The 14,217-nt window shown below is 38.7% G+C and overlaps 1 protein-coding gene across 1 annotated transcript in view; it reads right to left on the bottom strand.

The window, feature by feature from the left end:
* LOC129769628 (5-hydroxytryptamine receptor 1A) overlaps positions 1–14,217 on the bottom strand; it is a 220,886-nt gene that overhangs the window by 85,125 nt on the left and 121,544 nt on the right. The window contains exons 3-4 of the mRNA XM_055772008.1: positions 8,049–8,410; positions 7,866–7,982 (exon numbers count right to left, since the gene is read on the bottom strand). Of these exons, the coding sequence (XP_055627983.1) occupies positions 7,866–7,982; positions 8,049–8,399 (468 nt within the window). The 5' untranslated portion in view covers positions 8,400–8,410. The remainder of the gene's footprint in view (positions 1–7,865; positions 7,983–8,048; positions 8,411–14,217) is intronic.

Raw genomic sequence — 14,217 nt, 5'->3', positions numbered from 1 at the left:
ATTATTTGGAGCGAAAACCTTTAGCAAGTGTACGTTAACTGAAGATGCATCGTAGATACACATTACAGCAAGATGTATACATCAAAACTGATATGCAATGTGTTCGCGCCCCAACATGTCCTGACATGTCTGCTAAGCGAGCTAAGCCGAGATGGAAAATGAAAGATGGGAAGATTTTTTAAATTTGTGACGTCACAGATTTTGTTTATGTGTGTTACTTTTCTTATAATAGTCCACTACATAGGAAAAGTGTTATTATTAAAAGTAAAAATAAGAAAATTAAATGAACGAACTACTTTTTTTTCCTAAATCAATGCTAGCGTTCAAAATCATAAAGGCCCGACATTTTAACAGAAACTGAAATTTCAGTATTTTTGAAGTGTTCTAACTTGATTTCAGTTCAATTTTACTTCTCTTTACGTCGACCAAAAACGTAAACGAACAAATTCATAGTCAACATTTGACAGTGCATGGGAAAATGGTTGCAAGTTTTGACATAGGACTATGTCTTTGATTTCTATATAGGGGGGTCACTCTACGAAAAATGTAACGATTTATTAAGAGTTTTCAAACGCACATTACTCAAAATGGTTATTGCAATAAATGTTATGTTATATATCAGAAGACAGGAAATTAATCCAGTATTTTTTTTTTTGCTTAAAACATGAACAGTGAATATAGTAAAAAAAGTTAACAAATTGACGATATATATATTTTCTTTCGATTGCACTATCCACTCGCTTCCTCCCCGACGCAACGTTTGTCTAGATTCGGGCGTTAGCTCACAATATGAGTTGATGCGTATAATGAGTTATTCTCCATTTACCGATAATAGGCATTTATCAGCTATTGTATTGTACGTTGCCCAATCCATTCGCGCTCAATTCAAATTTTTATCGTATAGGTCTTGCTACTATCAGTTTATGCAATTGTGGTCCAGGATGTCATAATAGTGAGAATGTTGTTTGGTTATGTAAAAATACAATTAATGAATTTAACTGGCTGTTGATTTAGATGATCGAAAGGGTATACTCACGTAAATCAGATTATGATAGCTTGAGTAGTTGCGATCTTACCGGGCTATAAAGCTATTACAAACAATGTTCCGGACAACGTTTCAACGAAGGACATAATGCTATTTTTATCTATAATATATTTTTGTAGTCATAGATGTGTGATTTGACTCAGGCTTATATTTATGTAGGTCTTAACTATTTAGACTTGTGTTTAAAAATGATACATGATGACTCTTTGTCTTCATCTGCATGATTGAATAAACAGAAGAAAAGGGTAGCAATGACTTTAATGGTATTTTTGTGTACATTTTTGAACAGAATGTGGTACCGAATTCTACCACGTTATGTCATCTAACCCGTTTAAAGGATACAAGTACATACAGGAAACGGTTTTTCCAGGGCATCCATTTGATGTATTAAAAGAGAAAAAAATAGATTTTGCACAGTAAAAAAACTCAATTTAAATGCAATTACTACACACAATCACAGTCCTATGTCAAGATCCCGTCCGTGCCCCTAGGCTCAGACCAATAAACTTTTTATTTTTCATGTAAAATGAACTTGAAAAATAAATTTTATTGACTCCGTATGACTTAGATGGAGACGAAAAGTTTTCCGCTTGCGTCTTACTTTTAGACGACTGAAGTTTTCGGCACCCTAATTCGGAAAAAAGTAATTACAATTGCTGACAAAAGTCAAACTTCCATGGAGTTGCTCTAGAATCCAAACATAGTAGACATTAGAATACTATTTCTGAAATCAAAGAAGAAAATAAACATTATAGTTCGTAATATGTTCTGTTATTTTTTTTTCATAATGCAAAAAATATGATTTGGAAATCTGTAATTAGCTTCTGTATATCCTCTTTCAACGTTATTCGTTGACACATTCAATTTTATACCATTTGAGTAACTGACTGGTATGCCTGTTATGTGAACTTCTTATCTTCCTGGCTACTAACACAATCAAAGTTCAACACAACCAAAACCCGTGAATCGTCCCACCTTCTATTCTTCATCTCGGAGCCAAGACGGGTCTATGGTACTAGGTGAGGCCGTTTCGTCACTAAGTTGGTTAGGGGAGGGGTATATGAAAACAGTACGGAAGAAAGCAGAAGGGGAATTCTTTCCTTGAAGCGTGAAAGAGACAGACTGATCACGAGCGAGCTTCGGCACAAACGTATTGTGTTTTGTTTACAAACAAAACACAGTAGACTTACAAGATGGCTGAAGAGTGGTTTTAGCAAGTTGGCCCACCTTAGGATATACTTCTACGCGCCTTGCTCGGAGCTAAGCGGAAAGTTTTCGTAATGTGACGCGAGCAAAACAGAAAGGTATGTCCCACCCGCTCGACATCACCACCAGCCAATGTAACGGGAGAGAAAGAGAAGAAACTCCGTGTATATAGAGAAAGTGTGTACATATTAGCCTTAAGTTTAATTCCTTTCTCATCATTCGTTGCGTGGACACCGACTGAGCAACTTCGTTGCTGGACGGCGAGGGATCGAGTGCCTTTCTCAGTGCTGGTGTAGAGTAAAGTTTTCCAAGGGCCTTTCTCAAGGCTAGAGACGAATGAACTGAAAAAGTTTAAAGTCTCTATAATACAATACCTTACCTTACCATTCTCACTCCATTTTCAACCACCATTGAGTAAAGACAATCCTTGTATTTTAACCGTGTGAGTGAAAACTGTATAAAGCCAAAACCATCAACTAGTTCTTCAATCCTTTAACGGGCCGTGAGAGCTAGGCATGTAATCAAAGCAAACTCCAATACAACGACATGTTTAGATGCTAAAATACACAGAACATTTTTTTCAAATCGCAAAACAATCAAAAACATTGAAAACATTGGTGGCACCTGCCCGGCTAGCGTAAAACACTTGATGGTAAAAATGTTGTGTTTGTAATTGAAATTTTGATGTTAGTTTCAACAAAAACAACTAACAAAATTCATGATCGGACTCAACAGGTCCTAAACAGTTCATATGTATTGAAAACATCAACAAAATGACTATTTTTCAATAACTTCACCGGTAATGTGCTCTTGCTGCTCTAAATTGGGAGTTGTTAACACAAAAATGTCTCAAAAAGAGCAGTTGTTAATTTTTTCGCGCTCAAAAAAACCAGGCATGTTGCTAGACATCAGAACAAGCTAGCACATAAGGTTAGAAGTGATAATTTATTGTTAAATAAGAGAAAAAAAAAATCGTTGGTGGCAGTATAAATGCCGGTACCCGTTAAAGGGTTAATTAGCAAATCATCATCCTGATTCCACCGGAAGACCAGCAATCATCCAGAGGGAAGTGCCAAAGAAGTGATACAGTCCACTTGGGATCGAGGTGGTTCTGTTATCGTGCTTGTGGAACCAATCCGTCCTTTCAAAGGACATAAAGGTTTGCTAGTGTCCTTCCACAAGTGCCTAAGTGGAACGCCCGCCCTCCCACCATCATCTGGCACGGCCTTCACACAATGGCTAATGGAAAGGAAAATCAGAATTCTTGATTGACCTGGACACAATAGCAGATCTGTGATCTATTTTCTGGAAAATAAAACTAGGAGCATGATCCAACCAGCATTCTTTGAAAGGTGCAACAAATATTGGAAATGAGTCGGCTTCATAATCTCAGTGAACCATTTTTGACTGTTTCCTTGAATAATTGATATCATCAACTGAAGGAACATTCTTTGATATCAAGCTTTCATTATGAATAACCTTCCTCTCGATAAAATTGATTGGAAACCACTGATGTAAACTGTTTGTACAGCATGCACCGAATCCTCTTGAACTTTTGAATTTCAAATGAATTGGGAAGCTGACATTAACCCTTTTCGTACCAGCTGTTTGAAAAATCGTTTATAAGCATCTATTAATTTAGCAAATATTGATAAAAATTTACGTTCCAAAATCTCAGGTGATAGCATTCCTTATAATTCCAGATGAAGGTAGTCATCGGAACGTGTGAAGACGATTTTAATGAGACTATTGGTGTGAATATTCTTCCGCCGGATCCGGTGGGCCATCTGATTGACGAATAAAACCCAGATGACGATTATATTCCACTAAATAAGAATCTCCCACCCCTCATTGCCATTGTTTTTTCGCAATGCAGGTCTTTGAAATATGATCAATTTTTCGGGAAATGGATAATCGGAAAGAAATGATTCTCGAGCATTGACGTTTCTCTACCGCCAACAATGAAAATTACAGCAATATTTCTCGTTTAAAAAAAAGAGTTTTCATAAAGTATGTAAGGTCATATCTCATATCTCACCATAGGTGGATAAATTCGGGTTTCCTCAGAGACTCCCATCCTTCTGTTCTTGTTCATATCGGGATGCAAAATTAATGCATTTATGAATGCCATATATTTGTTAATTGAAGTGACTTTTTTGTTCACAGTGTGTTTGTACTTGCAAAAAAGTGAAGGAAAAGAAATGAAAATGAAAGATGAGAAAAAATAATTCTTGAACATTGAGGTTTCTTTAGCATCAATAATCAAAATTACACCAATGGCTCTCGTAAAAAAAATGTTTTTAATGTTTGGTCGTTAATGGATTAAGCAAATTAGGAAAATCCCATGTAATGCTATACCCATTCCAAATCCAACCTTTGAAAGCATTGCACCGCGAAAATAAATCCACATCCAAACGGTCTTACTCAAGATCGAAGTAAGTTGAAACTACGGTTTTAAATTCAACTTGAAAGTTATCTTAAAAAGTCACAAAATCATTAGATTGAAATCTGTATGCATCATATACAAGGTATGGCAGATGACTTTCGGTATAAAATAAAGGTTTACATTGGGTGTTCCGAAGAATATCAATTTTTACTTATTAAATGTGGATTTGCGGATTTCAACTTGCATCGTAAAGTGGGGTTAATTGAAACGCTGAGCTATCATGAGTTTAATGTGCGGTTATGCTCGTCGAACTATTTACAACTGATTTATATGACACTAAACTGAAGGAATTACACATGAAGTAATGAAAAAAAGGGTTTTGATACACATGAGATATGAGTGAGTAGTCCAATACACTCTAAATGGACACTGCGTGCTGGGAATAAATATACGAATAAAAAAAAAATCAAGAATACTATTCTGGACGCTTCGCGTGGAAGCGTGGAAGACCGGTTTAGAAATAAATCCAAATAAGTCTAAACAGTTTCATGCGAATCACCTTTTGTTACGTGTTATGTAGGGATCAGAGAGTAGACAATAATCAAAAATTTGCGTATTATTTGAAAGAGACAAATATGTTGAAAAATTAACGAATATGGCTTACAAATTTGATTTGTCTCATGTCTATGTACAACATACTGAGAAAAGAAATATAAATGTAATTGTTAATTTATCATCATTTATTCATGTAGAAGTCCAACGTCTGAAGCAAAGTGTAAAAAAAAGTCGTTTCTCCCCGCTGTTTCAACTTATCCCTGGGTTTTTTTATTGTGGTATTTGGCACCGTATTGTTGAAAACACATGTGAACTAGGTTTAGCACATATATTTTGAGCAAAAATCAATCATTTCACGATAGCGATAACCATTAACAGTAACGTTATTCTAATCTTCATCTTCAAAGAAGTACGGGCCAATGATTGCTACGGGCCACGAATTGCGCCAAATAAAGGGTGTGTCACATCAAATTGCATCACGGAAAAAACGCTGTAGAAATTTAATTTTTAGGAATTATATCTTCAGCTTTCGCTTATAATCAGATAAGAGTGTATAGATCACGTTGGCCATGCTTCACTGTCAATTTTTTCGTAAATTTGGAAAAATGTCGTCGAACGAAAAAGAGCGTCGTGAATTAATCCTGTGCACTCATTTCGAGAATCCGGAGTTGTCACATCGGGACATGGGTAAGATGCTGGGAATCGTCCAATCCACGGTCAGCAGAGTACTAAAACGATACTTCGAGAACCTAACCATCGACCGGAAGGTGAAGAACGGCAAAAATGGATGCTCCGTCAGTGAAAAAGATCACAAGGGCGTAGTTAAGCAGTTTGGACGTGATCCGAGAAGTTCGGTCCGGGATGTCGCCAATAAGCTGAATTTGTCAAGTTCATTCGTCCAGCGGACCAAGCAGCGGGAGGGCCTGCGTACATACAAGGTTCAGAAGGCTCCTAACCGCGACGAACGGCAAAACATGGTGGGGAAGACGCGAACCCGGAAGCTGTACGTCGAAATGCTGACGAAGCCGCATTGCCTGGTAATGGACGACGAAACCTACGTCAAAGCGAACTTTCGTCAGCTGCCGGGCCTGCTGTTCTTCTCCGCAGAGGACAAATTCAGCGTTCCGGAGGAGATTCGCAAGCAGAAACTATCCAAGTTTGCCAAAAAGTACATGGTGTGGCAAGCGATCTGCTCTTGCGGGAAGCGGAGCGCCCCCTTCGTGATGACCGGCACGGTAAACGGGCAGGTTTACCTGAAGGAGTGCCTACAGAAGCGCTTACTACCACTATTGAAGCAGCACGAGGGCCCGACCATCTTCTGACCGGATCTCGTTTCGTGCCACTATTCAAAGGACGTGTTGAAGTGGTACGAAGCCAACGGGGTCACCTTCGTGCCAAAGGAAATGAACCCGCCCAACGCGCCGGAGCTTCGCCCAATAGAGAAATATTGGGCGATTATGAAGCAGGCCCTCCGGAAGAACCCAAAAGTTGTCAAATCGGAGGCGGACTTCAAGAGAAAATGGATTTCTGTTCAAAAAAAACTACAACCTGACGTTGTACAGAACCTTATGGACGGGGTAAAGAGGAAGGTGCGAGCATACGGGCTTAGGCTCGAAGTATGAATAAAAAGAAAATGCCAAAAGTTGTTTAATAGTTTTTATTTTACTGTCTAAAATTTTCAAAAGGATCGGTCTACTGGGCGAATTTCTACAGCGTTTTTTCCGTGATGCAATTTGATGTGACACACCCTTTAGTTCATTTTTCGGGATCCATTGGCAGTTCTTGTATTGTTTGTGATGGTTTATTTCACCAAACATGGCATATTTACTTATTACGTATCAGGTCAATAAAAAAATTGCTTCATCACCAAAGACAATTTTTCGATAATACAAAAAAAATACACATTTTAAACAAAGCGTTAATTTTGATAATAAAAAAACAATGATTTGTAAGCGTTGTTCGTTGTGTTTGTTGGTACAAAATGAATTTACACAACTTAACACAACTTTAATTTTGATACATGGCACAAATCACGCGTGATCTGTGAAGAACATTGAACTGAAAAACCAGATAGCAAAAAAATCACCTGTTAGTATAGCACTGAATTCCATAAAAAGAATAAAAACATCCTCAAGAAACCAATTTTAATGCTTGCTAGCAACAAGGAAGGTACAAAAGACTTAATAATGCGAACTTTCAAAATCATTGAAAATTATTGCGAATCAGTATGCCAAATCCGTACACATTATACACAAGAATCGAGTGAAGAAAACTCACTTCGGCAGACCGAACTTTGGCCCTGTGAAAACTAACAAATCATGGATCCCAATTAGCAATGCGGAACACCCCATAATATGCCGAATTTCTTTATGGTACTCGAGTGCCGACAGTATTTCCCCGAATTTCTTTCCACTACATTTTCCTCTCCGGAATCAATTGGCCGTGATGGCGGGAATTACGCTCGCAAAAGTTTGCTGCTGTTTGTTCGGTTCTGCTGATGTTTCATTCCCTTGGTCGTGCCGTGGTTGTGCTATTTGAATCTTTTCCGCCGTCAAAAGGAAGAACACTTCAATTGTCACGCTCTAAAAAGCGCCGCGATTTGGTTCGGCATCCCAAAGTGTGTCGCATTGACACTAATCGGGTCGATGACGGAAACTGTGATTCTTCACTTACCTTTTTACTGGACCGCTTGTAGTAAATCCGGGGATGCAGCACACACAGATACCGATCGACTGCCATACAAACTAAGATAACAGCACTTTGTTGTGATAAAGCTCCACGAAGTAAAGCCTGCCAGGGAGGGATAACAAAAATTAATAATGTCAAGGACGTGGAGCTGTATATGGCTGAACTCACCTGAATTTGGCAGAAAATTTCACCGTAAGGCCAGCAGTGTAGTAAGGCAGGTAACGCCCCGAAGGGTATGATCAGCAGCCCGATGGCGAGATCGTTCAGAGCCAACGAGGTTAGCAGGTAGCGCGGCTGGGGGTGTATGTAGGCCGCATAACGCCGGCTGTTGATGACCACGATCACCATCAGGTTCGCGCTGATCACCAGAAACGTTAGTAGTACTATGAAGAGCGCCTGCAGCACATCCAACGGACCAATCTGGGCGAAGAAATGGCCGGCGAAACGATTGTTCGAGCAGCTGATATTATTTATTGCTGGTGCCACGAGATGTTTGCCAGCCTTCAGATCCATTACCATAACAACATTATCTGGAACGAGATGACGGGGAGATATGAGTGAGACAGACGAAATGGATGGAAATGGGATTCAGGTTCAAAAACAACTCCATTAATAAGTGGGTAGTTTGCGTTGATGGGCCGGTCTTCGCCCCGCTGTTTACAACGTAAACAGAATTTCGCTGCCCACTGACAACAGAAGAGAGTTCATTTATAAGTGAGCAAAAATAGCTGACCCAAAAAGATACTGCCAACTGTGCACGAGGGTGGAATGGTGTGTATAAATCAACAACGTCATGAAATTAATACGAATTATTTTTGTTGGCCTCCAGAAAGTTGTAATCCTCCAGTCTGAGCTAATGAAAATACCTACAAACACGTTAAAGCAGATGCATTTGCTTGGACTTTGTTTTGACCATGTAAAGGGAACATGAGTCTACCAACTGACATGAATGGAGATACACAAAGTGTCCATTTGTTGTTTTCTAGTTACCGTGTTTACCCATTTCACTCCTCAAGCATCCCACTACAAAGTCCTTTATATGCAGCATAATCTGTAAAATCCTCGGAAGCGCTCTTCCGTTTTACGTATTTAAATCTATTCGAGTTTGGTTGACATCCAGGACAAAGTTCGGTTTCGCGTGTGAATGGACCCATGTGTTTAAGCTTAACTAACTAAGGACAGTGCCTAGTCACTGGAATGGGTTCGTTTCTTGCCATCGCATCCGTTCACAACAGCCCCAGCTCGGTTCCATCATGGCTCCGGTGTAAATTGTGCTACCTGGGGACCGTTTGTGGTCTTCCTGAAGAAATTTAAATCAATCTCATTGTGTTGTTGTTTTTGTCCGGTTTTGTGGCTCCGAAAGCCACAATTGTTCATCTAGACAGTTTGCACCATCACGAGAGAATTACTGTCCAACTGCGACCGGATGTGAGTGATACGTTTATAAGGAGATTAACAAATGCTTCGTGCATAATATTGTGTACATTTCGTTATGTCAATGCTTAGAAAATTTGAAAAAGGGACAAAGTCAAATGTGTCAAATTTAAAAATTTTAAATTGAAAATTTTTTTATGATTTTTTTTCGATGACGTTTTTCTTCATCTTTAACTTCAGCAATATCAAAATTTATTTTTCAGTTGAACAGGGAGAGGTTCCTCGATTATTCTTCGTATGTAAAACGGTGTAAGACTTTCGTGAGTCAACCCTCTTCAGACGCTCAGCCTAAACATTGATTGGCGCCAGAACTCAGACCGATCCTCGCACCATTGACGGACAGTGCAAAAAAAAATCAATTAAATGTCGATGTTAGCAAAAAAAAAGCAAGAGCTCCCGCAGACACTCCATCACGGCTGGAACAAAAAAGGAAATCCTCCTTTCCGACGCCGGCTTTTTAATTTTCGGGTGAACGCTCAATTTTCTGCACCTCTTTTCATCGGGCCCTGAATGCCCTGCGAGGCCCCAAGCAAGGAACCGTTCCATTAGCGCTCCTAATTTTATTATACCCGCACTGAAGAAAAACGGAGGAAATCACGGAGAGAAGTGTTCCCGTCGAAGGCGACACGACCGGCAACGTCAATTTCCACTTTCCCTTCGCTTTTCAAAAAAAAAAAGAGGAAAAGAAGATAGCTCGAACGAAACCAAACCACGCATCATGCCATGTAACGAAATTATTCACCACTGCACACCCTCGCACTCTCTCGAAGGCGACGTTTTCTCAAACGCGGTGAACAAAAACATAAAATGCGCTAAATGATAATCAAATAAGTTTGGTCAGGTTAGTAATCGACGGAGGCGTTCCGGTCTCGGCCACTTGCCGAGATAAAAAAAAAAATCGTTTGCTCGTTAATCAAAAACTTATCACACGAAAAATATGCCCCAAATTTAATATCGTCGCAGATGAGAAGTGATGAAAAAGACGCTTAACAACAGATTTTCCGGTCGTTATTTTGCGGACCTCATCACGGCTACGAATGTAGTAGGGACCGAAGTCGAAAACTGTAGAATACCCTTAAAAAAACTGCAAAAAATGGACAATTTGAATAGGTTGCTCGAAAGGATGCAGTATTAAATTTGGATACCGTTTATACAAAAATTTATAACAAACAGGCAATCAAAGGTCGAGTTATCACTTGTATGTGACTGTATCATAATTGCGAAAATGGATATTTGATGAAGAACCAGCTTTTCTGTCTCTTGAAAATGAAAAATTTTTGATAATGACGGCAGAATTTGATTTATCTTCAATTTCTGTTTTCGTTAAAATTTCGATTAAAATTTTATGGTTCAGATTTTTAATTTTTCAAATTCAAATTCAAATTCTATATACGGAAAACTATAAAACTTCGAATACTTATTAAGAATGTCGGACTATTGATTCATTACCGATGGTTTCTTTGCAAGCATGCCTGGTAGATATGTCATGAAAAGTCATTTTTATTTTTTTTTACCCTCCGCTATCCCCCACACCAAAGAGCTCGAATGAACCCCTTTGTAGTGGACGCAACTATCTCAGCTCGAACTGTGCAGCAAAAAAAAATAATATGTAACAGAAAAAAGCTAATAAACTAATAAAAATGAGCTGAGAAGAAAACTAAAAATTAATAAAAAATATGTGTGACAACTAAAGTCATTTATTTGAAATGGGTGTGAAATCCCAGTGGAAAAAGATTCCTTTTAAGGGACTCACTGGTATAAGACATATAAAACCATTACAAATTTACATTTACATTTATGTTGTTAGCTTGTTAAGGTTTCTGGTAGATCATACTAATGTTACTCAACCAAGGATGTCATGTAGATTTTCCTTAAGAAACTTTTCAAGTTTGATTTTGAATATGCTGCGATTGCTAATTCGTTTCAGTTCAGTAGGCAATGCGTTATAATTATTCGGACCAACAATTGAAATCCTCTTCTGACCAAACTGTGTGTGTGCTCTTAATAATCTTAAATTGTTAGAATTTCTGGTCGGATAACTATGGCTAGTGGAAGGTATCTGGATAGAATGATGGAAGTTGTTGTTATGAAGGGTGTCGTGAACAAACATAATTGATTGCATGTCGCAAAGGCTAACTACTGGAAGAATGTTATGGGAACTGTCTGTAGATAGTTGCAGAGTAGGGAACAATACTGGTTTTTTAAATATAGTGAGATTTGCATGCTCGACCCCAGGCTATAACAAGATAGTTAAGGAATGGACGTGAGCAAAATAAAATTTAAAGAGAATGCTGCGTGATACGAATTGGCTAACCCTGCGAATTATTCCACAAAGAGATGAAACTTTCTTCTCAACATATTCGACGTGACCAAACCAAGAGAGTGTTGAGTCCAAAATCAGAGCCCAAATACTTGAATGATTTGACTTATTCCATTCCACATGAATTTAGCATAACACTGCTGTGCTGTGGGAGATTTTCTAGAAGAATAAAAAAAACATACATTTAGTCTTGGAGGCGTTTAGTGAAAGAGGGTTGGCTGCGAAGTATTCAGAAAGAAACTTCAAATCATGATTCATGCTACAGACTATTTGCTCAACATTAGTTTGGGGATAGAAAAGTGCGGTATCATCTGCAAAAAGACGCGGAGTTCCCTTCAACTGGAGCCTGTATAAGTCGTTAACATACAGAAGAAATAATAACGGACCTATGTTACTCCCTTGGTGTACGCCCACTCCAATAGACTTCGTTGAACTGCTAGAAAAACCTACTGCTACAAACTGTTTTCTTCCTGACAAAAAGCTGCGAATCACGTCGTTTGCAACACCCCTGATTCCATAGCTATCGAGTTTTTTCAGCAGAATGGAGTGGTTCAAAGTGTCGAATGCTTTACGCAAATCTAAGAAAAGCGCACCAACTACTTGCTTAGAATCAATTCCATTTATAACGTCATCCAACAATTCAGCAGTTGCGGTAGATGTACTACTCCCTTTTCGAAAACCATACTGCAAGTCATACAATACTTTGATGTGATTCTTTTAGTTAGTTATTTTTCCAGTATTTTATTGAAAATTGACAACGTTGAAATCGAACGATAATTGCTAGGATCACATGCGTCTCCCGATTTGTAAACAGGAACAACCCCAGCAGTTTTTAGAAAATCCGGGTAGTAACCTCTTTCCAAAATTTTATTGAAGGCTTCCGACAGAATACGTGAGAAAACAATGGAGTTACTTTTGAGAATGTCAGTTGAAATATTGTCTAAACCACAACTTTTATTTCTTACGTTACGTTATTTTCGATGTTTCCACTTTCTCAACCACTCCAATATACGTAGAACATAAAAGAAAAAATATTTTTTCATCATTTGAGAAAATGGTTTTTTTTTCTGGGCCATCCCTTTTGATCGCAATTTGAAGGATATCGAACGCGGTCACTATATTCTTTAATTTCCTTTCATTAATGAGCCTGCTGATTCTATGGAGCTAAACGAAGGTAAACCGCAGACGGGATGAAAAAAATCTCATGCCTCTTCAGTGCCCTTCGCGATTCATCAACAGATTGCTCATTAGGAAGCTGAACGCTCATCAGCAATCAGTTGATCAATCACGTTTATCGTAATGCATCGAGGTCCGGACACTTAAACGCTTACAAATAATGATTTCAACTTCTAAAAAATCATTACATATCACAGCATGTAAAATTACCGTTCCTATAGAATTAGAAGGCATTAATGTAAGTTATGAATCTCAGAATTCCACAAAATCTTGTTATATTTGTTCATAATTTGTAAATTTCTCCATTGTGTCGCGATTTTAATTCAGACACTTTTTCTTAATCATGATTTCAATTCCGGATACCTTTGCTCTTAATTTCGGACACAATTTGTCAGCAGCATTTTTTTTAGAGAAATTGGTTATTGATTTTTGTAAAGCTTATTATTTCGTTGTTATTCTGTTATATATTTATACCAAACATCAAACACCGGAAATTCTTGCTCCATTATTTCTAGAGCTTGTAACATACTCGTATGTAACTCCTTCAATAGGGATTTTCATCGTCATAGTTTGATTAGTCCGGGTTCAAAATCATCTTCTGAATGTGTTTTTTTTATTCCGGACATGGGTTTGCGAAACACACATATTTGTTTTGATTATTGACATTTTTTTTTGTCAACAGCTAGTTACTATGTCTGACACTATACTAAATTGATATAAAGGGTGTGTCACATCAAATTGCATCACGGAAAAAACGCTGTAGAAATTTAATTTTTAGGAATTATATATTCAGCTTCCGCTTATAATCAGATAAGAGTGTATAGATCACGTTGGCCATGCTTCACTGTAAATTTTTCGTAAATTTGGAAAAATGTCGTCGAACGAAAAAGAGCGTCGTGAATTAATCCTGTGCTCTCATTTCGAGAATCCGGAGTTGTCACATCGGGACATCGGTAAGATGCTGGGAATCGTCCAATCCACGGTCAGCAGAGTACTAAAACGATACTTCGAGAACCTAACCATCGACCGGAAGGTGAAGAACGGCAAAAATGGATGCTCCGTCAGTGAAAAAGATCACAAGGGCGTAGTTAAGCAGTTTAGACGTGATCCGAGAAGTTCGGTCCGGGATGTCGCCAATAAGCTGAATTTGTCAAGTTCATTCGTCCAGCGGACCAAGCAGCGGGAGAGCCTGCGTACATACAAGGTTCAGAAGGCTCCTAACCGCGACGAAAGGCAAAACATGGTGGGGAAGACGCGAGCCCGGAAGCTGTACACCGAAATGCTGACGAAGCCGCATTGCCTGGTAATGGACGACGAAACCTACGTCAAAGCGGACTTTCGTCAGCTGCCGGGCCTGCTGTTCTTCTCCGCAGAGGACAAATTCAGCGTTCCGGAGGAGATTCGCAA

This window comes from Toxorhynchites rutilus, chromosome 2, assembly GCF_029784135.1.
Source record: "Toxorhynchites rutilus septentrionalis strain SRP chromosome 2, ASM2978413v1, whole genome shotgun sequence".
NCBI classification, from domain to species: Eukaryota; Metazoa; Arthropoda; class Insecta; order Diptera; family Culicidae; genus Toxorhynchites; species Toxorhynchites rutilus.
This window is presented reverse-complemented; position numbering and strand designations above follow the sequence as displayed.